Source organism: Haematobia irritans, chromosome 5 (genome assembly GCF_050003625.1).
Source record: "Haematobia irritans isolate KBUSLIRL chromosome 5, ASM5000362v1, whole genome shotgun sequence".
Classification (NCBI taxonomy): Eukaryota; Metazoa; Arthropoda; class Insecta; order Diptera; family Muscidae; genus Haematobia; species Haematobia irritans.
The window spans coordinates 175,277,919-175,305,227 of NC_134401.1; the positions used below are offsets into that span (position 1 = coordinate 175,277,919).

Here is a 27,309-nt window from a genome sequence, read left to right on the forward strand (position 1 = left end):
CAACCATTTCTCTGGGTGTAGACTTAAATAAATTTTTGCTACCGAAAATTTCGCTAGAGGTGCATACCGGCCTTTAATGAAAAAAGTTATGTTAAATGTGCTGAGATAAACGGAAAATTTATATTTCATGTTAGCCTGATACCGAAACAGGCAATTAACGTCCAAATGCATCCCTGCCAGCATTTCAAAGTTCCATTTCATCCTCATCGCTACCACAGACTCGTAAATGTCACCACAACCATCGCGAACTGTGATGGGGGAAGCATATCAAAAAGTACAAAATGTACATGAAAGTATTTTGCCATCACTACTGTTAGAAGAGCCATTTTATTTTTTGTGAAACGCCAAGCGCAACCAGCTTGTTATATTTTATTTAAATAAAAACGAAAATAAAGTTCTGAAAACATAGATATTACGCTTAAAATTGTGAAAGGTATATGGTGAACAATTTTTGACTTTCCAAATGGAATAAAGTGATAGTTTTTCAAATATTTTTCCAGATACGCTGCCTCCATTGGGAATAAAAGTATTGGCTGATAGACGCTACAACATTTAACTTACAAAGAAAAGTTGGCAACCCTGAGAACAAGCAGACGTATATCTTAATAGCAGAAAACAATTTTTTATTTAATTTTAAAATATTTGGTAATATTGTTGACCCAGGCAATTCTACTGCAAATTCTGCAAAGAATACGCCTGGCCGTATACCACGCGACATGGAGTGTGATGTAGTAGAGGTAGAAATACCCTCATCAAACCAAATTCAACAAGTTGCCACAGCCGGCAACAATAACAATGAGCAGCAAATCATAACCCAATCTAATGACCGCAAAAGGCAGCGGCTTGAAAAAACAACACCATCTGATATTGTAATTCCCGACCTGTCGGAGAAATTAAAAAATTATAAACCTACTGATGAGAACAGGTTTGGTATCTTAGGAGTATTGGCAGATGTCAATATTGAATGTCCAGCACCAAGCACCAGCTCGCAAGCGTCAATTAAAAATAACACCAACAACAAAAATACACAGAAACCAAAATGGTGTCCTCCAATCTTCATCTACAATGTGAATATAAAAACATTAGTTGACACTCTCCGCAATACAATTCCAGCGTTTTCATTCAAAATTAAAAACATCAACAGAAACAAAAGCAAAATTTACTTTGCAGACACAAATGTTCATACATCGATGATGGCAATTCTAAGAGAGAAAAATATTCATTCTTATTCTTTCACACCGAAAGATTTGAAACAAACTTCTCTAGTACTAAGAGGACTTACATCTGACACTGAGATTGAAGAAATAAAATCTGAAATAAATAACATTGTTCCTGATACTGTGGCAAGCATAGCCAAATTTACAACCCCTAATTCCATTAAAAACAACATTGATACCGGCCTTTTCCTTGTATCTTTATTTCCAGGGAAAACATTGAGTGACATTTCCAAAATAAACAGTTTACAGAGCCAAATTATTCAATGGGAAAAGCCAAAAAGAAAAGGAACAGACGTACAATGTCGCAGATGTCAAAGATGGGGTCACACTTCAAAAAATTGTAACTCGGCTTACAGATGTGTAAAATGCGACCAAACTCATAACCCAGGTGAGTGTCAGAGAAGACGAGAGGACAACAATGAACCCTTCTGCAATAACTGCAAAGAGCCTGGACACCCCGCAAACTGGCGGGGTTGTCCAACATACAAAAAATATGCAGCGGCTAGAAAACAAAGGCTGGTCAAAGCGGCTGAAGAACGTACCTTAGCAAGAAACAATGTCCACAAAGCGATTGGCATGTCTAACGTTATCCCAGACCAAAGTTTTGCCAGTCTTTTTCATTCACGTCCGGTTCAACAAAATTCAACAACATCAAAACCTTCCATCATTGAACAATTTATGAAGTTGAGTTCAATTTTTCTGGAGTCTGAAGAGCTGTCAATTGAACAGGAGGTAAATATTTTCCTGTCTGAATACCCGAAGATGCAAAAATCTGAAGCCAAAGCCGAATTTATTCGTATTCTGAACAAAATTAAGAATAAATATGGACCATAGATCCATAAATTTCTTAACGTTCAATATAAGATCACTGGTTGATCGCAGTCGTCAAATCGACCTTAAAAATACTCTATTTCACAATAAAATAGATATTGGGTTCATTCAGGAATGTCACCTGAAAAGTAAAAAAAGAGTGAAATTGGATGGTTACAACTTTATATATGACTACTCACCATTGGGTGTTGCTGTTGTTTTAAAAAACACTTTTTTTTATGACAAAGTCTTATTAGACAATGTTGGCATCAAAACTTCTCTCATAAAAGTTGAATCGTCTATTAATAATTCCACAAAAAGATACTTGTTTGGGTCTGTTTATATACCTTGTAATCACCCTGCTCAACAACTTGAAAATGATTTGGAAAATTTACTTCGGCTTTGTCAGGATTACGATGCTTTTGTACTTGGTGGAGACCTCAATTCAAAAAAACCCCGCTTGGGGGGATACCATCGAAAACTCAAATGGCAAAATACTTTTCAATTGGCTGGAGAATAATACTTTAGATATTACCAGATTATGTGATTCATCGCCCTCTTATCCGAACGGCTCCTCATATCTTGACCATTTCTTAGTCAGCTCTCAGCTGATCAGTGGAAACATGACGAATCTTCAAATATCAACATTATCATCCTTTTCAGATCATTTCCCACTTAAACTTAATTTAAAAATGCAACATACTGACTTTCTCCTCAGAACTCCACGTAAAATTACATCATATAAAAATACAAACTGGAATAATTTTCGCCGTGATATGGACTCTGCCTCAAGTAGATTGCTGCCTCAACACAACAATAATCTAGAAAATACCGAAATCGACCATTTAATAAATGAATTCAATGAGGCATATAAGGTAGTACATAACTCACACTCACAGCAAATAGAAATCAATGACAATAAAGTCCCGTTGTCAGAAAGGACAAAGAAATTATTCAAAATTAAACACAATTGGCAGAAACAATTGAAAAACATCTTCCATCGTACTGGGAACAGAGTGAGTAGCGAATATATCATTATCTCAAAGCAAATCCAGCTGTTAAAAATAATAATAAAAGACTCTGTTAATATTGAGCAAGCGGAAAAATTTAATAAGAAATTACAAAATATCAAACCGGGTCCGTCCGCCTTTAAGGAAATATACCAAATAACGGGTAAAACAAAATCTCCATTTTGTAGCCAAATTATTATCAACAATGATATTTCAAAGAATCCCAATGAAATAGCGTATCACTTTCAACAATACTACAACACAGTCTTTCAGAGAACAATACCCATACAACCAGTTTCAGATTTAAATACAAAAGTACCCGCTTATATTGGCGCCACAACCTCACATATATACTCATTTGATGACGAATTCAGTGCATCACAAAATCCAGATAACCTCCATTTCACTAATATTGAGCGGATTGGAAACATTATCCAGAATATAAATAATAAAAAGTCAAGTGGGATAGATGAAATCTCAAACTTTATTATAAAAAAATTCCCCAGCTCATCAATAAAATTACTTACATGTATATTCAACCATTGTATCAATAATGGATATTTTCCTTCTGTTTGGAAAATTGCAAAAATCTTGCCGATTAAGAAAAAAGCTGATAGTGTTGAACCGGCAGACTTCCGTCCAATCTCCCTCCTGTCTAACATTGGAAAATTGTATGAACATGTCCTAAAGGAGAAAATAGAAAACGGTTACATAATTGATCCTATTCCAAATTTCCAATTTGGTTTCAAAAAGGGCCATTCCACTCAACACGCACTTTTGAAATTCCACAATGACATAATTTCAAATCTCAACAACAAAAAATGTACTATTGCTATAGCACTAGACATCCAAAAAGCATTTGATTCCGTTTGCCATACCGGAATATTGTATAAACTTGTTGAATTGGAAACAGACCCATTCATTGTAAAAATACTTACCAGTTACTTTGCGAACAGAAAATTCTCCGTAAACATTCAAGGGATATCCTCCAACCTAGGAGAAGTCAATAGCGGGGTTCCTCAGGGCAGTGTTCTGGCCCCATTACTATTCAACATTTTCCTGAGTGATTTTCCACACACTCATGCGGACTCACAGGCAATTCTCTATGCGGATGATTGTCTAATCTACGCCCATAGCACTTCTCCAGCAGATGCACTACGCAAAGCCACATATCACCTGCAACTTATCAGTGACTTCTATATACAGTGGGGAATAAAAATCAATGCTTCAAAATCTGAAGCGATATGCATACGAAACGCTTCTGGCAAATGCCCGAGGTTTGTAGTCCCGGAGAGCAAAACACTCAAACTGACATTAAATGGTATTGAAATTCCCTTTGAGACAGAAATAAAATATCTTGGGATCACATTTGACAACTTGTTGAAATTCAACACACATGCACGATCAACGCTGAAAAAGACGAAACGGGTACTTGGATCCTTCTCCTACATATTGGGAAATAAATACTTGCCTCAAAAAACAAAACTTCTACTTTATAAAGTAGCTATAAGGCCAGTATTGATATATGGATTTCCAATCTGGTTCACTATCTCCCCGACAGTGGCTAATGAATTGGAGATCCTTGAACGAAAAATATTAAGAAAATGCGTCAACAAGCATTACCAAAGCCGTGATAAAAAATTTTCAAATACTTACATTTACGAATTATCTGGAATTCAACCACTTTGCAAGTACGCCCTCAACATTCAACGAAAATTCATTGAGCGGCTTGCCACACATGAAAATGACTTGCTGAGCACAATATATAGCACTGACGAAAACTCAAATTGGTCTGACTCAAAATATCTCTCATCGGTTGCCATCATCAACGAAATTCTTGACAATGAACCAGCTAATCATAACTTGCCACAGTTCTACCAGAAGACGACTCCTGGAACACATAGAGGATAAATAATATATATAAATTAGTTTACATTAACCTAGTCATAAAAAAAAAAAAAATAATGATATGTTCACTTATACACTTCACTAGACGAATTTAAAAGAAAACAAATCCTCTCAATACAATGTACCTGAATACATTCTCGATTCAACTGTGATATTAATGTAGAAATACTTACCTTTATTCCCTAATTGTTACTGTATTAGCATTCGTCGCTAACATATAAATTGTTATCTCGTTTTAAGTGTTTTTTTAGTTATAGTTTATTAATTAACTATTTATTATTAACACAGACACTAACGCTCTGTAAGAAATCGTAAAGGCCAATGAGCAAGCCTTATCTCCATTCATCTAATGTGCAATGTACGCACAATCGATAATTTATTATGAAAGCAAGTTGCTATCTTACTAAATAACCGTGTATTAGAACAAGACAGATATAGTTCTAAGTTTACCATAACTCATCGATAAGTCAACAACAACAAATGTAATCGAAATGAAAAAGTCTCAAATAAAACATACTTACTTACTTACTTACTTACATTTAACTTACAACTTGTAACTCAAAATCAATCTCTTATTAATGCATAAAAATGTGTTAAATGTGATGTGGTAGTCGTATAAATGTTATATTTATGAGAATTTATAAATGTTTCATAAAATTAATAAACATCTAAACAATCGTGTTTTACTTGACCACAATGATTCTTTTACAACTATCTTAAAATGCACTTGGTCTGATTGTTTGAAGGGGCTCTTATTGGCGTCCTTCTAAATGTATCCATAAGGGCTCCTAATAATTGCACTCATGCGATACTTTTTTGTAGTAACTTGGCGTGGTACAACTTCTCAATAGTGACGGCGCTTTTCCGAGGAGTTTTGGATATCGTATACGACTGTTTTCGACGTAGTGGGGATTCTCAGAAGCGCCCCCAAATTCAAAAAATGTTGGCAGGGATTATATCTAATTTTACAATTATTAATCGAGCTTTATTATTAATCGAGCTGTCCATAAAGCTCGATTAATAATTGTAAAATTAGATAAACGGAAAAATGTTATATTTATAAGAATTTATAAATGTTTAATCAAATTAATAAATATCTACACAATCATTTTTTACTTGACCACAATGATTCTTTTACAACTACCTTAAAATTCACTTTTTCTGATATTTTGAAGGGGCTCTTATTGACGTCGTTCTAGACTGATCTCAAGGCATATTAATTAAAGGTAAAGTCACTAGCAAACGTGTGTACACCCCATGATATTTAGAAAGTCAAACTAAAATGGCAGGTCACTTAAGTTGACATTTTGTGTATGTGTAGTGTTGTTGTATTGTAACACAATGTAAATAAAAGCAAAATTTATGTACACAAAGAATGTAAACAAACCTACTAAACGTAAACAAAGCCTTTGACAAGATGAATGCCAATATTAGTCACCTGATTGCATGACTTTACCTCTTTAATATGCCTTGGACTGATCTAATGCCCTTTACAAATTATCAGTTATTCCGGACGGAATGTCGGTGTTTGTAAGGAATCTTACAGTTTGTCGGATCGATACGACTTGTCGGCGATGACTAAATAATCGGTAAATGTGTTATCGATCCCATAAACATGTGCACAATATATGGGATATGTTCGACACGAGCACTGTCGTCCGGAATAACTGATAATCTGTAAAGCGCATAAGATTTATTCGATCACCGACATTTTGTACAAATAAAATTGTAATCGGAACGGTCCCGTAGCCTGAACGACCATTTTCATACATCACGCCGAGTGCTTGTCAGCTGATGTTGAATGTGCAGAATTTATTTTTCAGTTCTTGCATAGTTCGCATAGATTCTTAAAAGATCTAAATCAGAAAAAATATTGCTTTAAAAAAATCCAGTATATATGTGCTCTAATTCAATTTCTTTGGAAAATACAAACGATCTTGACGAGGAGGAACAGCGAAGAATTATAATGGAGGAGATGACAGATGAACTTCGGATTCTCTTTCCCCAAGAACAGATTCCAACTACACTTATTCCTATGATAATGACGTCTGCGAAATTAAATTATGCAAAACTGTTAGTAGCAACAATGAATGAAATATGTAACGAAGATTTGAAATCTCATTTAATTAACATGGTAAGCAAAAGCAATTTTTGGAAAAAAATGGAATTTTTATCTGTCGGGTTCCCGGATGATTCAATGTGTTGCGCATCCCCATAAATATACGATATTGATCATACATTTACAACCGTTCCGTCCGTACATACTATATAACCGTGTGTATTCATTTATATATAGTATATGTGAACCGATATATGTTGTGTTCTTGCCATTTTTTGCGTACTTTGTTTTTATTTCTTGTTTCAGTGAGAATAATCTCTTTGTTTTGATGTCTTCCGTTTTGATTCTTATAACCTAACTCGAATACAGCGCTTCCCAAATGGTTCCAGGTGGCGCACCCTAGTTGGGCACCACGAGTTTCCATGGAGCGCAGCGCCATTTTTGGTTGGGCAGGTTTTGTATCATTAAATTTGTTAATACAACACAAATTTGTAAGGTCAACGAAACATCATTAATATACTACAAAAGATCTTACCGAACATTTCGAAATGTTAATGGGGTGCATATATATAATAATAACATGTATTTAATTATAGACAAATGTATATTCCTTAAAAAGCAATATATTTTCTCTATCATTTAACGGTGAAGCCAGAGTAGGAACACTTTTATCTAAATTGCATTCACTTTGTTACAACCTACTGAAATGAAACTATTCTCATGCATTTGAGGGAGAACTAAAAATTGTTTTTCGTTCGCATATGTTAAAACCTTCTCCACATACTCGCAAGTTGTTGTGCTTTCCAGTGGGAAAATTCGTCGCCACTAATTTATTATTTCAGGCCTCCTCTGCGCGTTCCGTTTGAGCAACATCACCCCACAAGAAATGCATACATCAAAACTCAGCCAAGTATAGCATTTGCACGCTATATTCATTTATGTTTAAAATAAAATCAGGTAGATTACTGCTTATTTCCCATCTTTTATAAATTTCTCAATTTGGAGTATTGGAAGAAAAAGTAGGCAATCTAAAATCACATACATTTTTTTTATGAAATTTACATGCCATACGAAAGGTTAGTACTTCGAAAGCGATACCTTCGTTATTTGTCAATTTTTAACTAAAAGTTACGGAATAAACCCAAACATAAGGCAGGCCTTAACGTATTAATCAGATTTGATTGTGAGAGAGCCCTTAAAATGTTCCCACTGCGGTGTTGTTACACGGCATACCAACACAATTGAAAGGACATGCATGCACATAAAATATAAGGCGCAGCTGTTAGTATCCTTTTTATAATACCTCGAACGCACACATGAAGCGTAGTGTAACTGTGCATCATTTCTAGATGCCAAGGGGAATTATTTTCGGTCTCGTATAGAGTTCACATTAACATAGTCTATCGTTTTCTACCTTTTTTAGTAATATGGCGATGTAGGTATTTGTTTTAACTAAAGAAAAATACATAGTATTTTAAAATATTCAACATTTGAACATATCTATTGGTTTAAAATTCACTTTAGGTATCGTAAAAGGACATTCAATTCAGCATGGCCGGGTTCACAATTTTGGAAAGGTGCGAAAGCAATGTCATTATATCCTGCGGTGAGTGTGATGATTTAGTTGTGTATTAAATCCTTATTGTGCTACGTTCGATGAAGAAATATTAATTAATATGAGTTTATTAATGCAATGTACTACATGACTTCTGTACAAATGTCAATTCATTAGCGAGTCCTTTATTGTGTTTACTTGCCATACAAAATTAGAAGAAAGTTTAATCGAAACATGACCGTGTAATATTCCCCTCAACTTAAATAGGAACGAAAAAGATTGTTTCATTTTATTTTTCTTTCTTTGTAATTTTATTTAATTACTCTCGTAATGTGACGAGAACTGATTTTTTTATTTATTTTATTCAATAATTCAATATTTACAAAGAAATGTTTGTCTCTGCGCCATAAAGGCTTTAGTAGAGACTAGTTTGCCCCTTTAATATAATGGCGATATAGGTACTAAATACGTTCATATTTGTCTATAAAAATACAAGTCTATATCCTTTTATATTTACTCATATATCAAATTAATAATTTCCACACCGTCCCTCAATGTACATGGCCATTGAGAACTTTTCAAGTTAGTTATCAACATATGATATATGTATTTGTGGATTACTTTTAGAAAATTGATGAAATTGACGGACAGTCAATTACACCTCTAACACTGGCGGCTACAGCTGGGAATATAATTTATGTAAAAACACTACTCAACAAATATAATGTTGACTTAGAATGCGAGTGTAATGTAATATTTGATGGCTTGGTCGTATATGGGGCGACGGCGCTTTGGGTGGCTTCTGGACTGGGGCATCTTCAAGTGGTAAAATTATTAGTCCAAAAAGGAGCCAATGTCAACCACAATACAAAAGCCCAAAGTTCTCCCCTGAGAGCTGCTTGTTATGCCGGACGTTTGGACATAGTCAAATATCTAATAGACCATGGGGCTGATGTCAATTTAGGGAATAAATATAATAACACATGTATAATGATTGCTGCATATAAGGGGCATACACAAGTAGTAAGTTCGATGAAGATATAAGGATATACAGCTCACACGAACATAATCAATATATTTTCTTAAGGTTGACACTCTCTTGAAAAATGGAGCCAATCCAAACGATCAAGCTTTATGTGGAGCAACAGCTTTACATTATGCTGCTGAATGCGGTCATTATGATGTTTGTCGTCTTTTGCTAGATCACGGTGCACGATTACAAGAAAATGAATATGGGCTAAATCCAGTATTGAATGCAGCCGAAAGAACTCAAGAAGAAATTGTAAAGTTATTCATTGAAAGGCCAGGGTTAATGGAGAAAGAGGACATCATAACAGCATTAGAATTAATGGGTGCCTCATTTGCCAATGATAAAGACAATTATAATATTGAAAAAGCTTACGCTTATTTATACCAAGCAATGGATCTGCGCTATTCTGATACCGAAAATGTTATACGAAAACGTGTGATGCAACCTATTCGAGCATACGATGATTGGTTTGAAACAGAAAATATTCCAGAACTTCAAGCAATTCGACAAAATCATCACTCAATTCATATGGAATCTCTCACAATACGAGAACGAATTTTAGGTAGAAATAATCCTGACTTGCCGCAACCAATTGTGTATAGAGGGGCAATAATGGCAGATCAAGGACGTTTCTCACAATGTCAAACACTATGGAACTATGCAATGGATCTTAGAATAATGAACGATGTTTCGGTAGATCGAGACTTGCTGCGTTTTGCGCAATTATTTTCTCAGATATTGCGAATGGAGAATGTGCATTTAGATTTGTCCGAAGTATTATCGGTTTTGGTGAAGTGTCAACAAGAAATTGAACGGAATAAATACAAGATGAACAATCCAGGTCCCAAAGACATACCCCAAATTATTTCCGTAAGTATTTCTTGCTTGTAGTTAACAAATACAGTGAGGTATCGTAAATGATGTAGTAATTACACTTTCATGCAATGTTTTTTGGTCTCAATTTTAACGAATATTTTATTTTGGTAGGATCACAATGAACAAAACGTTGCAACTGCATTGTATTTGATAAAAATCATAACCAAACTTGTGGCTCAGCAACCTTTGTCTGCGGAACAGAAACTTATTCTATACAGTACAATAAAAAAGCTTGTCAAGTGTGATATAAGACTGTCGGATGGCCAGACTTTACTTCATATGGCCGTGAACGCTTCCTACTCCGTAGATGATTTCTACACTAACGATATATGCAAGTAAGTATTGTCTTATTGTGTGCGTCACTATAAAATTGTATTCATATGGCTCTCTTGAGACTCATTTCCAAAATTTTTTTATGGCAACTTAAAGTTCGGCGATAATTTTTTTATATTTATACAAATTTAGATCTTAATGACTAATTCTAGTATTTAACTTTTAAGATTTCCATGCTATCGTACTGCCCTCCTTTTAGTTCATGCAGGAGCTTCTGTTTGTTCGGTTGATAAATTGCGCAACACACCTTTGCATACCTTGGTTTCAAATGTAAGTGGGTTTAAGTACATGCATTATTCCAGATATGTGAATATAATTTAATTCTAGCTACCAAGAGATAACCCACAACTACTCTCGCAAGCGGAGCAAATAACGGAGTTGCTTGTGTTTGCCGGAGCTCATCTAGATGCGGTAAACTCACAGGGATTAACTGCCGCCAAATCGGCAAACGTTGGTTAGTGTCCATATGTACAAATAATTTATTTGTTGTACTAATGTAATTTTTCTTTAGCTGCTTTGAAATCACTTATTCTCAACCATGAAAATTCGTCAATATCCCTAATGTGTATTGCCTCACGATGTGTTGCAATCAACGGAATAAAGTATCAAGGCATAGTTCCTACTACTTTGGAATTATATATTGAAATGCATAGCCCCGAGAAGCAACTATTCTAAGATGTGCAGTGTCTTATACCAAAATGAATGATTGAATCAGAAAAATGTACTTTATTTTCCTGTAAACCTCCTATATTTTGTATATCTTTGCTACATACCAATGATTATTATTATAAACTATACCATTTTATAAAGCTGCAGATTGTTTTAACTTTTAAATGTTCAATTAATTTTTAGGTTATTCTCTGTACAAGAAGACAATAACTTACAACCATTTGACACCATAATCTCCCAAAAGTATGTTTGAGTAGATCAATCGATATGCTCTTTTTTGTGAAAATAGATTTATAGTGTTTTATACATATAGATAAATGTTAAATTATTAAATCAATTATTTATACTTGAAATAAAACGCTAGTGCTGCATATTTTTTCTATGTACTTCAATGTTAGCTTTTTTTCTAAATTTGCCACTATTTATCTCGTAAACTGGGCTCCAGTTGATAGTATAGAATATTTGAAGAATTATCACATACCGCTAAAATGAACCTGAGAAGTATTGAACATATAAATTTCATATCATGGGGTAAAATTAAGAAACTTGATTTTCAAGTTTCCGCTCTTTTGCTTACTTTAATTGTGTGCTATTGGCAAGAGATCGTTGAAAACAGTTAATTTGTTCAAAATGTATAACTTCCGATTCAAAATAAGGTAGAACAATTGAGTCGCCACTTTCTAACTCTTTCATATGTAGATAAAGAAGTTCTAAATCCGCATCATAATGTTTTTCCAGATTAGATTTGAAATTATCTGTAAAGGTTTTGTAAGGATTAGACTATATTAAAGTTTATAACATTTTTTTTTACCAAATTTAAGGTCCTCATAAACCCGCGCGGCCGCAGTCAGCTTAGCATGTATCATACAACCCAGATTTCGGAACTCATTTACCTAAACAATCCGCATTATAATTTGTTATTTTTCTACAAAACAATTTTCTTTTACTGCATTTTAATCTAAATGATTATGAATTAACATATTTTCCAAGTTCAGGCTTTGCATGTGTAAGTTGTTAAAAATGTTGGGTGTATATTTTAAAAGAAAATGTAGAGTAATTTTTTTAAGAGATATCGATCACAGTAATTTTAATTTTTAGCTAATACAAGTCAAATTGGGCTTTAATTTAAGACTGAAGTGGACATTCGCGAACAAAAGACTTGCCCTTGCAGGGGTCTTTGTTTTTTTTTTATCGAGTGCACTTATATGAGTACCAAATTCCTCTTATATGAGTACCATATTCTTTACACGGGAATTTAAAGTACCCGGGTCCACGGAAATTTTATACGAAATATACGCTTTGTTTCCTCTTATTGGGATATCATATATACAACCAAAGAAATTTGTTAGAAGAAACAGGAGAAGAGTCTGTTAAAACCGCAAAAGATCTGCTGAAAAAGGGAAATCAGTCAATGTTTGCTGAAATGGCAAAGATTGTCTGTCTCGATTACACTAAAACATGTTTTAGTTTGGCTGAAACAAATGAAAATGTCAACTTAGGGGCTATCGTAACACAATTAAAACAATATTTTATGAATATCTACAGTTCTGTTCAAAACATTTGCAACTAGCCCTACCATGAACTTAATATAGGTAATAATAACTTTATTGTTTCGCTTCCACTTAAAAAATAATCATTATGGAGTGGTATTTCCAAATTCTGATTGAGAAAATAAATAAGCTGCTATTAAAAATTGATATTTCACGAAAGGTAAAGAATCGTATGATTCGACCTGTTCAAAACATTTGCAACTACCTAGCACCATGTAATATTTTCATCTTTAACGGCATTATTTTTTGTATTTTTACCTGAAATAGTTATAAGGACCTATAAGAAGATGGATTAAATGTACAAAAACGGCATTGTAGGAATATTGTTATGTTCATTGCTTAATTTGGCCATAAACTAATCGCCATAGGCCTTAATGCTCTATTTTTGAATAATTCGATACAATTACCGGCAATAAACACAATCAACATAATAAAAAGCGAAATATCGCTGATTTTAAAGTTGCGGTATCACAGAAATGAATTTCGGAAGAGTACAATATGCAAAACACAATTGCGTCTCGAGTTAAAAACAGTGGATGCACCAAAACTTTACACTGACGTAGAAGAAAGCCTAAGACTACGTCAAAAGAACTATGCTACAATTCAGTCAAATATCATCTAAAGAAGTCAAAAATTAAATTCAACTGGGTATATCTACCATAACGGTAAGGATGTAGAGCATTAGAAGTCGGAGTGCAATTATACAAAAATGTCAAAAATCATTTATTTCAAAGAAAACTAGGTTAGCGCGCCTTCAATTTTCACAAAACTACCTTAAATGGCCTCAGAAGCAGTTGATATGTGCTATATTTACCTACGACTCAAAGTTTAACTTGCATGGATCGGATGGTAGAAATTTAGTACGAAGGCTGCAAGGAAAGCATTAATCCAAGAAATACAAAAAGTTACGTCAATCATGGTGGGGCCAATATTAGGGTCTGGGGGCATTTTTCTGGACAATTTATTGGCCCGATTTATAGGTATTATGCTGTCGGAAGTCTATAAAACATTTTGTCCCATGTGATATTGCCGTTAGTTAGATTAACTCTAACTCTAACTCTATGGATTATTCAGGACGATCATGATCTCTAGTAAACGTGTAACGTGGTAAAACAATGGATTTCATTTCATTTATTAAACAAATAGTAATACAAAGCCTTTGATAGGCCAATACATATATTACTTAGTACGAATACCTGAATATCAGAAATATACTTATGATAATTTAAAATAAATGGTTTAAATAAATGGAAGTACAAAATATTTACATTTCTTTTGTTTTTGCATTTTTAATCATTTTCCGTGGTACTAGTTAGTTTATCTCATCAGCTCCCCAGCCTAACTATAAATTTTCAGTTTTTGGAAATAAAAAAGAAATAAATTTATATTAGTCCCAGTACGAGGTAGACAAATGCAAATAAAGAATAATAATATCGGAATTAATAAGGCAAGTTCGAACCCATATACTGCATAAGTTTCAAACGAAAGGAGTTATTATACTTGGAAAAGATCCGCAATTGAAGCGGCAACCCATTCCAACAACGCATAATTCTCACTAAGAAAGACCTAGCAAAAATGCTTCTCCTAATGCGGGGAACAACCAATTGTGGGTTTCTTGACAAAAGCGAAAAGGAGAAAGAAGAACGTAAAGTTAACTGACTAGAAGAATATATAACCTTATGAAATAAAATAAGATTCCGATTGTCAACAAAATTGCGGAAGGAGAGGCCAAGGAAACTCCTCACATAGCCAGATATCGAATCCCCCCTTCGAACATTGTAAGCAAAGCGAACAATCACATTCACTGCGCATCTGAGCTTCTTAAAAAGTCGTGAGACATCAAGATCGAGTGCGCCAATTTAAGCCTGACATGGAGAGGCAAATATAAACCCGATGAATAAATCCTGCGTAATGTAGACCGAATCCTTCCAGACATTGCGTCAATATGGAATTGGAACGAAAGCTCAGTCGAGTACAACACCCAAACAACGGTGTCTGTCAACAAACTCAATCCTCTCATTCCCAAGGAACAATTGCGACAATTGGGAGTGACTCCTGTCCGAAACCCTTTGGCGAAAACCCTTGTTTTTTAAATTATAAATCATCAAAAAATCTTTATCGTTAGTTCCGTTATTTCCATGAATCTTTAAAATTGACATAGTAAGCAACAATATTGTATTAAAATTTCTGTTTTAGTATTTTATTTTCTTTATAATTACGGTTTACTTTCAACAGGAAATGTGGTTGCAAATGTTTTGAACAGCACTGTATTTATAAAATTGTGGCATAACATCAAACAAAATATTTTCTGATTGCATTTATGAGCTTGTAAGTATATTACAGTGCAAAAATATAGCAAAAACTACTTTTGGTTCTTAAATACGCTTTTGGGAAAAAATTACAACTCAAAAATATTATAATTTGTTATTCGGTAGATAAAAAGATACCCGCAGACATTGACTGCTGTTTTTTGCAAATTTTTTTATGAGTGTAGTATTACATATGGATAGATTTTGTATGATCGTGTTCCAATCAAAACATGTTATTCCGGGGTCTTCACATTTATTTTATATATTATCGCTGAAAAACCTGTTTATTTCACATGAACAAAGAAGCAGTGCATGACAATGACTTCACGACAATGATTTCAAGTATCATATAAATCTTACCGTTTCCAGAAATCCCATATTATAGATGTATCGTAAAATTCTTCAAAGAAAATCGCTACAAACAACGCTAACAAACAAACAAGAATACCTTAAGCGGACCTTAGACGGTCGGATAAACACTCCGGCAGAGGTTCGTCTATTTGTTGTGAGTTCGTTCAAGTTTTACCCTTACACTGCCCGAACAAATGTGATGACAACATGAAAAAATAAGAAGCATAAACAAATAATAAAGTTGTACGAAGATTTATGGGTGAAACCATTTTTTACTGAAAAAATGGAAGAACATAATAAAAAAAATCCTTGTATATGTGTCAAAACAATGATTCCTGAAGTAATCCACATTTAATATATTACAAATTACTTGATGAATTTCAAAATACTTGTCGCCTGGTTTCCCATTGATTGGAAATGGAATTTTTCCACGTTTTTGCCACAATACTGGTTTAGATTTATATATTTCTTTAAATTTTAACCAGAATTGGGGATCCATCATTAATTTCATTGCAGAAATGCCTGTTTTTAATGTAAAAATAAATTTGTCTTTGATAATGTTTGTCGAACATCCCCTTACACTCAATGATTTGTACCACCCAACCAGAAAAAATCAAAGTTGTTTTGATTTTATGCCAACACATTCCCGCGACAGCCGAACACGACCTTATACTATCGGATTTGTCGCCGCAACGTGTTGTGTCGCAGGGTTTATCCGACCGTATAAGGTGCCCTTTATTAAATACCACAGTTCGTATACCCCCGCGCACCACCTCTCATACAACCATAGACCAAGGACGGTATAGACATCTCAAGTGAATTCACAGCGCTGTAGTTTGTCTGCACACCGTAGAGGGCTCTTTTACGCCTGCAATTGAGTGATTTTTTTAATTTGGCTTTAATTTACTTTCTTTCCTTTGTTTTCTTGATGAAACACCAAATATTGTAAAAACATAAAATTCTATACATCCACACCTTTTTTGTAATGCAAATTGACTGTTTTTTTTATTTATTTATTTATTTATTTTTATTTACGACTACAATAAGCCAGAAAGGCCAATAATAGCGCATTGCCTCTATAACTAATTAATTATATAAAATCTAAAGTAAATTTATCATTTAATTAAATAACAATATGAATGAATTTTTAGAAAAAGTGTAGAATATATAAGTGCAAACCAAATAAGCAAAAATAAAGCAAATAATAAAAATAAAAAATAAAAATATGGCTAAAGGTTCAAATAATATCCACCAATACTTAGTCCAGAAAATAAGGATAACTACCATTGGCAATGACAGACATTTTTAGTAATTAATTTATTATATAAATCATTCATTCAAAAACCTCTGTAACAGGAATTGCTTAAATTGGTAAACAGTAAAGTTGAAGCACCTCAGTGTTAACGGGAGAGAATTCCAAATTCTAGCAACGGACACTATGTACGATCTCTCGAATGTAGAACAGGAAATCTGAGGTATGTTAATCTGTGGGTTCCTAACAGAATGGGAGAAAATAAATTTCGAGAGTAAATCTGCGGGTGACGATCTCTGAATAGCCTTATAGAAAAAAATCAGTTTACGCAATGAAACATATTGTTCAAAATTACATCCAAGGAGTTCTCTAACATAGTCACTGACATGATCAAACCTACGAAGACCGTATACAAAACGCACTATTCTATTGACGATAAGCCTGATCCTGTCTCTATTATAGTATTGAGTGCATGATACCAATTCAAGGCAGTAGTTCACCTGAGTCATTAGGAACGCAAAACCCATCATATGTCTCACCGGAAGAGGCAAATTCAGTCCACAACAGTACAATTTCCTAAGTCCCAATGTGACCCTGGAGGAAACATAATCAATATGGTGACTAAAGTTCAAACAATCATCACCCCTAGGCACTTAGTACTGTCAACGAATTCAATATTAGTACCACACATATGAATCCTCGGATATGAAAACAAACGATGACCGGTACGGAACATAACCGCCTTAGTCTTGTTCGGATTGGGTACGGTAATTCTCGTTTTCAAAAAAAGAAATTGACTGCGTAGTCATTCCACTCAATTGCGCAGTCAAGTGACTCAATTTGTTTTTGGAAAACGAGAATTACCGTACAAATCAGTCAATTTTCATTACAAAAAAGGTGTGGATGTATAGAATTTAACATGTTTTTCCAATATTTGTTGTTTCAGCAAAAGAACAAACGAAAGAAAACAAATTAAAGCCAAATTTAAAAATCACTCAATTGCAGACGAAAAAGAGTCATCTACGTTGTGCAGACAAACTACAGCGCTGTGAATTCACTTTCGTTGTCTATACATTCCTTGGTCTATGATGCTGCGCACTGTAAATAAAAAAATCATTGTGAATTAATATGAGACGTCTATACATTTTCTTGGTCTGTGCCACAGCGCTGTGAATTGACTAAGACGTCTATACATTTTCTTGGTCTATGTGGTTATTAACTCGACAAGTTGCATTTTTAATATTTATTGGTCTACCAGTATATTTCAAACTATCTTAAGTTGTGGACTCTCCTTCTTAAAAGTCGAGATGTTGGATGTTTGTCAGAGGAAGCACATGTTCCTTGGGCTCGGACTCTTGGTTGCTGTCACAATTTTTGTTTTAATACTTGAATCTCGTCTAGCTATCAGTGGTCCCACGCGTAAAGGGAAAGACCAATTCGTAATAGAAAATAATTCTACTTGTTGGTTACGAGAGCCAGTAACTATGATTCAAGAATGTCATAAATGTTCAGAATTCGATATCGTTAGTCGAAGTTTGGGAGTATGCGTTCACACTAAATATAAGGAAATTCTGCGTTGTCAAAGTGGAGAAATTGTCATAAAAAGCTGTGATAGAATTGCTCTGATAGACCAAAAAAATTTTATCCATTTCGAAATTTGGTGTTTTGTATTTGGTATCTTCAGTTATTTAATTTCGTACGCTAGAGAGAGGATATTGTCAAGGAGAACCCACCAAAGGTTGGAGAGGCAGTTAAACCGTGTTCCATAGTAATACTCAATAATAGTATGTAAACACTCATAATATATTTTATTTAAGTAGACTACAACTAAAATTTTTAACATTGTAATAGAAATTATTCCTTAATAAAAATGTAGGTAATTGAAATGGAATATTTTTAGAACAGGGAAATTGACAATTTACCCGTAAAAAAGGTGCAAGTATATTATTTCAACATATATGTGGATACGAAAAAATAGAAATATGTGGCCTTTATACTTTTTACGTGGCATTTCGGCCAGCCATGCTTACTTTCGCCAATTAGATATCAAATCAGGTTCGGCAGAGTCCAATAATGGTGCGGGAAGGCTTTGAAAATCAGGAGCCCTTTGTTGATATGATTGATTATTTGACTCCTCCAAAACATTGGATGGTACTGCATTTGTCTTCAAAGATGTGTCTGTCATGGGTAGGGGCTTAGCTACACCAATGCGAACTATGCCTTTAGGGGCCCCTTTTAAAGCCTGTACAGCTTGATCAAGTGTAGCATTTTCCAGATTTATGTTATTAACAAAGAGAAGCCTATCGCCAGGTATTAAGCGTCCATCAAGTTGCGCTACACCACCTGGTACAAGAGAGCGAATAACAATTAAGCAGTCATTCGAGTCCATTGGATCTTGATAATCAAGAATAGAAAATCCTAAACCTCGATCGCCCTTTATTAATTCTATAATTTGAGGTTCTTCGGACCACATTGCCAAACCCGTTAATGGCTCTAAAGATCGCGATTTTAGTTTGAAAGAGTCGTTGGTAGGTGATGAAGTTGCTAAATTGCCATCAGATTTTGCTTTAACTAATCGATCGGAAGCCGGTACTAGTTTCTCGAAATTACTTCCCAATTTCTTCAGTGTGTCTTCCGAGAATGACATCAATTCAGTTTTGCTACGTCCGCAAACCATCCGTACATCGACAGGAAGTTCTTTCAGAATAGCTACTACTTCCAAATGATTCATTCCAAATAATCGTTCTCCATTCACCTCGAGTAATTCATCGCCAGCCCTCAATTTACCATTAAGCCCAACCGGGCCATCTGCCAATATAGAGCGTATATAGTGGTGTGGTCGAACTTCCCGCCCTCCCTCGACATCAACCGTCCCTTCTAGAGAAATTCCCAGTCCACCCACAGGGAATTTTTTTATTTGGGCCACAACTATGTCCACGTCACTACCAATAATTTTCTTCCATTTACGTACGATATCTTGCTCGACATCTGAAGTCAGCTCGGAATCTGTATAATATTTTTGGCGTGTAAGCAGAACATTATTCTTAGCATGGAGGGGTTCCTGTGAATATAAATGCTGTTTATTGTTTTTTCATGTATTTTGCAGTACTTACGTCAAAAAGGGTGTGGTCCATTTCGGAAGGTTCCGGATCGTTTGTCGCTACTATTTTTGGCAAATCATCGTGGGTTTGAACTTTAGAGATATTTTTATCAATTCCAAAAGTTGTCATATTTGCCGAATGATTACCATTAGATACCGGCAAGGAATGTGCATTTGGTGCACTAAATCCTTCAGATTCAACACCGAAAATATTTGGATTGTTCGCAATTGTATTGTTATGCGTCATAATGCGAGAAGGAGTAATGGGCAATTTATCGTTTGCAGCAATCGCCTGTTGTAATTGCTCATACTTTGGCCCTCTTAAGTAACGTTCCAGACGAAGATTAACTATTTGTCCCGATTGTTTTAATAGTTCAACTGCTTGATGGTTGGTAAATCCTTGGAGCGACTGACCATCGACTTCAATAATCCGATCGTTAACACGTATTCTTCCATTTATATCTGCCGCGGATCCAGGAGATACACTTTTTACAAATATTCCAGATAATTCCTCTTTTTCACAAACATAACCGGCTATTGTAATACCTAAGCCATTTGCATCTTTCGTCAACTCGACCTGCAATTTTTCGGTTTCAGGTAATTCTATCAGATCAATAATAGGCTTAGTTCCGCCCCTGTAAACAAATCTTTCATCTTCTGTTGTTGTTTGGGGTGTAGATGCATTGGAACTTTCCCCAAATATTTCAGGATAACCAGTAGATATTAGATATCTCTCCAACTCAGCACGGTCCACCAATACCCGTGCTGGAACGACAGCACTACCAGGCTCTAAGTTCAATCCAAGTGGTGAAGGGTGTTCTATCGCACGCCCAACAACTAATCGCACATGTGTCCCGGACTGGCGTAAAACAGCTGCAACTTGTTCGGACACCATTTCCTGTAAGTTGACATCTCCTATTTGGAGTATATGATCTCCTGATTTCAGCCTGCCATCTCTGTCGGCAACACCACCGGAGAGTATTGTTTTGACTATCACTCCCGAAGTTCGAGCACCAATAATTCCGAATCCCAGGCCAGTCCCATCGTTTACAAGTTCTATGGCTTGAATTTGCACATAATCCGTGGGAAAAAGTTCCACGCCAGAGAGGGACGGCATTTTTGAATGTTGTTCCATTAGTACAGTGTCAGCGACTTCGGTCGTTTTGCTACTTCCGGGACTGTTCGGACCTGAAGTGCTATTCAAAGGCGTCGACAATCTCTCATCAAATTCATACATAACATCGCCACCCCCATTAATGCTAAGAACTAAATTACCAGCCATATCAATGTCAAAGTCATTGGGCAACATTGAAGGATGTTGCGTCAGTTGGGCCTTTAATTCAGACAGGGAATCCTGTACGTGTACTATTGAAATAAATACGGGGTCCTGTAAAATATCCATAATAGTTTTGAGGCTCTCAGCAGTTGCATTTTGTAATTTGGGGTCTTCTTCGATGACGCGTTTAACAGCCTCAATCTGTTGAAGAGCACTCGAAATATCTGCATTCAGATGCATTTTCTCCACAATTCCCCTTGACTAGTATAGAATAATAATCAAGCTAATTGGATTAGCAAAGACACATATGAAACTTATGGTAAACAGCCAATAACTTGTTTAATACCATCGAATGGGAATCTATAGCGCTATAGCTGAGGGTAATATTCCTTTGTAGTTAATAAATTATGTTTAATTATGCAGAAAATGTTTTCTATTATACGACACAAACACAAATATTACATTCCACGAAAAATTGGTAAATTTGCCTTTTAGTGTTGCCAAGAGCCGTTCAGAAAAGTTTCAAATGTACGAAACCTATGTATAAAAAGTTCAAAAAAAAAAAAACAAAAACAAAAACAAATGTTAACGATTGGTCAAATTTTAAAGCTCCTAATTAAAAATGCAAAAACGAGAGTATATATTAGTTTATTTATTTATTGCCTCATATAGGTTATGTTCGGTTTGTAGTATGTGTATATATGAAAAAACAAAATATTTATTGACAAATTTGTTCACTGCTTTAAAGGTAACGTGAAATTTTTTGCAGCTAATCTTTAATATAAATGTCGTCGACCATAAAACAAAAAAAAAATTATCAAAACTTGATTTCTATAGAACATTTTGTCAATATTCTATTTCTATAGAAAATTTGTAAAGTTTAGGCGGAGAGGAATTTACAAAATCTACCAAAACAATAAGAAATCTACCAACAGTGGCAACCGTGATAGCGACATTATGGCTAGAGGCTTTCGAAAAATCTCCAACAAAGTTCCCAACTTCTCCTTCAAATCTCCAACAAAGTTCCCAACTTCTCCTTTAAATCTCCAACAAAGTTCCCAACTTCTCCTTCAAATCCCCAACTCAAAAGTTGCGACTTCATTCATGGGGAAAATCCCCAAAAGTGGTAAGTAACATTGCTCTTAAACAATGCTGAATAACCTAGAGGCTTTCGAAAAATCTCCAACAAAGTTCCCAACTTCTCCTTCAAATCACCAACTCAAAAGTTACGACTTCATTCATGGGAAAAATCCTCAAAAGTGGTAACATTGCTCTTAAACAATGCTCAAATAACTTACATATAATAATAAAAATCGATTGATTGGGGGAGGTGTCTCTATGCTATATTTTGTGTGATTTACTACAAACTAATCGCAGCAAATCTGTTAACAACGGACAAGAATCGATTGTAATAAGCAAAGAATCGGATTAAGTTTATCGAAAACAAACAGCTGACACGCAACGGTACGCTACGAGCCGTTTTTGGATGAATAACCAGGCCTTTTATTGACTGTTCTTGAAAGATAAGGTAAAAACGCCTTACTTTTCTAGTATCGATTGAAAGTAGGAAGATCCTGAAGGTAAGTGACAAAATATATTATTTAAATGTCCCTCAACGAAGTGTAGAATTGTTAGCCACTAAATAATAGTATGATTTCCTTCTAAAGTTTTTTGTTCCATCATGTTTCCTTAGAATTAGTCATTTTATTTGGTTTGTTGATGTAGGTGATATATGGATGTATGGATAAGTGTTAATTTATCAACAACAAAATTGTGAACTTCTTTTGTGTTCGTATGAAGCCATCTCGGCACAAAAGCCAAAAGCACAAAGATGTTGCATGAAGGGAATATGAAATTATCTGCAAATCGACTTATTTGCTTAAAGCTTATCCTTTAGGATCCATATCATTTTATTGGTCAAGAAAACTTGAGTATTTTCTGAAAGTCTACATTAATTCGTTTCGTAACTAACACTGTTATTTTTTCTCACTTTAAATATCTCTAAATTTTATTTTACTTACAGACTATGCCAAACAGCATGGATGATCAAGAGAAGCTTTTGGCAGAAGCCACAAGCACGGCACATAAACAGGCATTTCAAATGAACCATTTTTTGGATAAGGACCGTATGCTGGATGCCTTAAAGTGTGCAAGTGCCATGTTGAGCGAATTGCGCACGTCGATGTTATCTCCGAAAAGTTATTATGAACTATGTACATTGGTAAACTATTAAAAAAATAAATCAATACTAAATGTTTTAATTATTTTAAGATATGGTGATAACGGATGAACTATGTCGCCTCGAACTATATTTGAGTGAAAAGGTGAAGATCGAAAAAGAAAAAGAAAAGGAAACGACGGACCATTATGAACTAGTTCAGTATTCGAATACAATCGTACCACGATTGTATTTGCTCATAACTGTGGGCATAGTATACATTAAAAATGACCCTTCCTTGAAACGGAGCATTCTAAAGGACCTAGTGGAGATGTGTCGTGGTGTTCAACATCCTCTGAGAGGATTGTTTTTACGAAACTACTTGTTGCAATGTACTAGAAACATTTTACCCGATGTTCTAGAGTCAGAAAATGAGCACGAGGGTAATGTTTACGACGCTATAGATTTTGTGCTAACTAATTTTGCCGAAATGAATAAGTTGTGGGTCCGGATGCAGCATCAAGGACACTCCAGCGAAAAGACAAGACGTGAAAAAGAGAGAGAAGAATTGAAAATATTGGTTGGCACAAACTTGGTACGTTTGTCGCAATTGGAATCTGCTTCTTTAGAGATATACCAGCGATTGATATTACCCGGTATTTTGGAACAAGTTGTTAGTTGCCGTGATGCTATTGCCCAAGAGTATTTGATGGAATGTATTATTCAAGTTTTCCCAGATGAGTTTCATTTGCAAACATTAGACCCATTTTTAAAGTCGTGTGCGCAATTACAGACAGGAGTTAATGTTAAAAATATTATTATTTGTTTAATTGATCGGCTGGCGACTTACAATCAACGAAGTGGTAGAGTGAGTTACTTCGTAGTTAAATTCAATATGTACATGTTTCTAAATAACTTTCATACTTGTAGAACAATGGGATGGATATCGAGTCTATTATACCACCGGAAGTGAAATTGTTTGAAGTTTTCAGTGTACAGGTGGCAAATATTGTGCAAGTATGATTCGTTTGCTTCATTTCCTTATTTATTTTATTCCACACTAGTATATACATCTATGTACGACATTGTCAAACGGCTGTGATCGAAGAAAAAATAAAAAAAGCGTGTTTTTTTCTCTTCGCAAGTATCCATCTTTGAAGCCCGCTCACAGAAAATCTATTTTTGATATACACTATAAGCATTTTAGTACATTTCTCTTACTACAAGCAAAAATCTAAGTCTTATTTTCATACAAATCATCCCATAGTAATTTATATATATTGTTCACGGGAAATTATTTTTTTTAGACCCGTTCCGATATGCCTTTGGAAGATACTATATCTCTACAAGTAGCTTTACTAAGTTTGGCTCAAAAAGTTTATCCAGATCGTGTGGACTACGTAGACAAAGTACTAGGAACGACTTCACAGATACTTGAAAGTCTGGACATGAATAAGTAAGTAGTTGCACTCGCCACTAATAGTCAATATTTTTTTATAATTTTTGTTTGTTTTATAATAATAATTCCAGCATTTCCCATTTGCTATCGGTCAATCAAGAACTATCACGTTTGTTGCGCATATGCATCGATTTCTATAGCAATGTCTTAACTGTTATACAATTGAATAACTTTTGTCCTTTGTTGGATAAGTTCGATTATACATCTCGTAAAACGCTTGCTTTATATTTGGTGATGAATATTTTGGAATATGAGACTCTTATACCAACCGCTGAGCAAGCTGATGCAGTGCTAAACATAATTACACCATTGATCAAAGACGAAGAATCAACAGCGGCATCGAAAGGACAGGAACCCCAAATAGATATGGATGAGTTTGCAGAAGAGCAAGGAATAGTTGCACGGTAATTTAGTTTCGTTAGATATATTTTGTAATACTTCTGACTCAAATTGTATTTTCAGTTTCATACATTTGCTGAAATCGGATGATGCTGACATGCAGTATAAGATATTGCAGACTGCACGGAAACATTTAGCTGCTGGAGGGCCACTGAGAATTAAATTTTTACTACCGCCTTTAGTATTTTCGGCATATCAATTAGCCTACAAATACAAAGATCAGGAGGCAAATCATGATGAAAACTGGGATAAAAAATGTCAGAAAATCATTCAATACTGCCATAGTACTATTTCTGCTTTGGCAAAAGCAGACTTGGCGGAATTGGCTCTTCGTCTGTATCTACAAGGAGCTTTAGTAATCGGAGAAATAAAATACACTAATCATGAAACTGTTGCGTATGAATTCATGACTCAAGCATTCTCACTTTATGAAGACGAAATCTCAGATTCTAAGGCACAACTAGCCGCAATTACTCTAATAATGTCAACGTTTGAACAGATGACTTGTTTTGGTGAAGAAAATGCCGATCCTCTACGAACTAACTGCGCTTTGGCCGCATCGAAGTTACTAAAAAAACCTGACCAATGCAGAGGAGTAGTAGCCTGTGCCGCTCTTTTCTGGAGCGGAAAGTATGTAGAATTTATGCAACATATTTTTTGCATGTCTAATCAGTTAAAATTTTAGAAAAAATGGTAATGAAATGCGAGACGAAAAGAAGACACTGGATTGTTTAAAAAAGGGTGCGCGGATCGCCGCTCAATGTTTGGATATCGGAGTTCAAGTCCAATTGTACGTTGAACTATTGAATCATTATCTTTTTTATTTTGAACGTGGTAATTCTCTAATAACTGTGGCTATGCTCAATCAGGTATTTTAATACATAACATCTCACCCTGAACTTTTTGTATATACGTGTATCTTATTCCAATTTAAGTTAATAGCAAAAATTAACGAAGAACTTCCAAATTTGGAGCCCAGTGAAGAGATAAAACAGATTGAGATGCATTACAAGAATACTTTGTCCCATATAAAAAGTCGCATGGATTCAAATGATGCGGGATTGGAAGTATCCTTTGCGGGGATATCTATAAATTAAAAATATTCAATATTTTACATTTCAATATGATTGGAAATTGTAAACGTTTTTTACATTCTTTATTCACAGTAAGTGAAAAAATCAGCATTCAGATAGTAATATATACAATGTAAACATTTACCAATAAAGCAACATGCATGTATTAATGGATGATACATAGTAAAAGATATATAAATTATATACTCCTATAAAAAAATTTAAAATTCTGGATGCAGCGAACGATAATAAATGGAAGAATGATAGCAAACATTTCGTTGAATGCCAATAATAAGCTTAAGTTTGCCATCCGTATCAACTAAAAATTTTTCCAGATATCGACCTCTGAAAATAAGTGATTTTTTATTTTATTTTTGATAAATAAGGCGTATTTTTTATAATTTAAGGAGAAAATATTAAATAAAAATGTTGTCGAAAAGCCCAGAACACAGGTCTATTGTCGATCTAAGCATGGCCACGGATAGGGCCCAAAGTAGGTACTTTCGGATATGGGCCTTTCCGACAAAAACACATACTCTTAAATGTCACTACAACAATCGCCAACTGTGATGTGGGAAGCATATCAAAAAGTACAAAATGTACATGAATGTATTTTGCCATCACTATTGTTAGAAGAGCCATTTATATTTTGTGAAACCCCAAGCGCAGCCCTGCCAATATTTTTTGAATTTTTTGAAAAACAATCAGAAAAAGTGTTTTTTAAGATAGTTGTGAAATTATTAATGTGTTCAAGTAAAACCCAATTGTTTAGATGTTTATTAATTTAATTAAACATTTATGAATTTTTATAAATATAACATTTATACCACTATTACAACACATTTAATATAATTTTTTCATTAATAATAGAATGATGTTGATTTACAGGCATGTTGCAGCGTGTATCAGCCAGTG

General features: G+C 34.6%; 5 protein-coding genes across 7 annotated transcripts; 3 read left to right on the forward strand and 2 right to left on the reverse strand.

Annotated features, from left to right (window-relative positions):
- Nucleotides 1-6,730: 6,730 nt before the first annotated feature.
- Nucleotides 6,731-11,853, forward strand: Fem-1 (protein fem-1 homolog B). Of its 3 annotated transcripts, none has more exons than XM_075309587.1 (8): nt 6,732-7,079; nt 8,529-8,610; nt 9,187-9,582; nt 9,647-10,459; nt 10,577-10,800; nt 10,966-11,068; nt 11,126-11,252; nt 11,310-11,853. In XM_075309587.1, the coding sequence occupies exons 2-8, from the start codon at nt 8,593-8,595 to the stop codon at nt 11,471-11,473; spliced, it is 1,845 nt and encodes a 614-aa protein (XP_075165702.1). In that variant the 5' UTR covers nt 6,732-7,079; nt 8,529-8,592; the 3' UTR covers nt 11,474-11,853. The 3 variants fall into 3 exon arrangements, with proteins under 3 accessions (XP_075165699.1, XP_075165702.1, XP_075165700.1); XM_075309585.1 differs by lacking the exon at nt 6,732-7,079 and adding an exon at nt 8,197-8,439; XM_075309584.1 differs by lacking the exon at nt 8,529-8,610 and having other exon boundaries at nt 6,731-7,079.
- Tsen15 (tRNA splicing endonuclease subunit 15) lies at nt 11,528-15,840 on the reverse strand. Its single transcript, XM_075309588.1, has 4 exons — nt 15,687-15,840; nt 12,279-12,360; nt 12,045-12,222; nt 11,528-11,961 (listed from the first exon to the last, which is right to left on the reverse strand). The coding sequence occupies exons 1-4, from the start codon at nt 15,702-15,704 to the stop codon at nt 11,886-11,888; spliced, it is 354 nt and encodes a 117-aa protein (XP_075165703.1). The 5' UTR covers nt 15,705-15,840; the 3' UTR covers nt 11,528-11,885.
- A 2,263-nt stretch (nt 15,841-18,103) lies between these two features.
- On the forward strand, nt 18,104-18,815 carry JTBR (jumping translocation breakpoint protein JTBR). The gene has a single exon (XM_075309221.1). It carries the CDS (start codon nt 18,237-18,239, stop codon nt 18,696-18,698), a length of 462 nt encoding a protein of 153 aa, XP_075165336.1. The 5' UTR covers nt 18,104-18,236; the 3' UTR covers nt 18,699-18,815.
- On the reverse strand, nt 18,715-21,794 carry Patj (patj crumbs cell polarity complex component). Its single transcript, XM_075309219.1, has 3 exons — nt 21,652-21,794; nt 20,043-21,588; nt 18,715-19,990 (listed from the first exon to the last, which is right to left on the reverse strand). Exons 2-3 carry the CDS (start codon nt 21,543-21,545, stop codon nt 18,956-18,958), a joined length of 2,538 nt encoding a protein of 845 aa, XP_075165334.1. The 5' UTR covers nt 21,546-21,588; nt 21,652-21,794; the 3' UTR covers nt 18,715-18,955.
- A 963-nt stretch (nt 21,795-22,757) lies between these two features.
- Nucleotides 22,758-26,593, forward strand: Vps35 (Vacuolar protein sorting 35). The gene is made up of 9 exons (XM_075309220.1): nt 22,758-22,885; nt 23,329-23,518; nt 23,577-24,331; nt 24,394-24,480; nt 24,771-24,919; nt 24,994-25,326; nt 25,385-25,951; nt 26,007-26,190; nt 26,257-26,593. Exons 2-9 carry the CDS (start codon nt 23,332-23,334, stop codon nt 26,416-26,418), a joined length of 2,424 nt encoding a protein of 807 aa, XP_075165335.1. The 5' UTR covers nt 22,758-22,885; nt 23,329-23,331; the 3' UTR covers nt 26,419-26,593.
- The last annotated feature ends 716 nt before the right edge of the window (nt 26,594-27,309 follow it).

Excerpts from the sequence above, each read along its gene's own strand:
- Fem-1 (XM_075309584.1), top strand. The coding sequence starts at position 6,843 with ATGTGCTCTAATTCAATTTCTTTGGAAAATACAAACGATCTTGACGAG. Across the intron at positions 10,801-10,965 it reads TACACTAACGATATATGCAA|ATTTCCATGCTATCGTACTG; the intron begins GTAAGTATTGTC and ends TTAACTTTTAAG. Across the intron at positions 11,253-11,309 it reads CGCCAAATCGGCAAACGTTG|CTGCTTTGAAATCACTTATT; the intron begins GTTAGTGTCCAT and ends ATTTTTCTTTAG.
- Tsen15 (XM_075309588.1), bottom strand. Across the intron at positions 12,223-12,278 it reads TTATGAGGACCTTAAATTTG|ATAATTTCAAATCTAATCTG; the intron begins GTAAAAAAAAAT and ends AAACCTTTACAG. Across the intron at positions 11,962-12,044 it reads GCCAATAGCACACAATTAAA|GTTCATTTTAGCGGTATGTG; the intron begins GTAAGCAAAAGA and ends AATACTTCTCAG.
- JTBR (XM_075309221.1), top strand. The coding sequence starts at position 18,237 with ATGTTGGATGTTTGTCAGAGGAAGCACATGTTCCTTGGGCTCGGACTC.
- Patj (XM_075309219.1), bottom strand. The coding sequence starts at position 21,545 with ATGCATCTGAATGCAGATATTTCGAGTGCTCTTCAACAGATTGAGGCT. Across the intron at positions 19,991-20,042 it reads TGGACCACACCCTTTTTGAC|GAACCCCTCCATGCTAAGAA; the intron begins GTAAGTACTGCA and ends TTATATTCACAG.
- Vps35 (XM_075309220.1), top strand. The coding sequence starts at position 23,332 with ATGCCAAACAGCATGGATGATCAAGAGAAGCTTTTGGCAGAAGCCACA. Across the intron at positions 24,481-24,770 it reads AGGTGGCAAATATTGTGCAA|ACCCGTTCCGATATGCCTTT; the intron begins GTATGATTCGTT and ends TATTTTTTTTAG. Across the intron at positions 25,327-25,384 it reads GAGCAAGGAATAGTTGCACG|TTTCATACATTTGCTGAAAT; the intron begins GTAATTTAGTTT and ends TTGTATTTTCAG.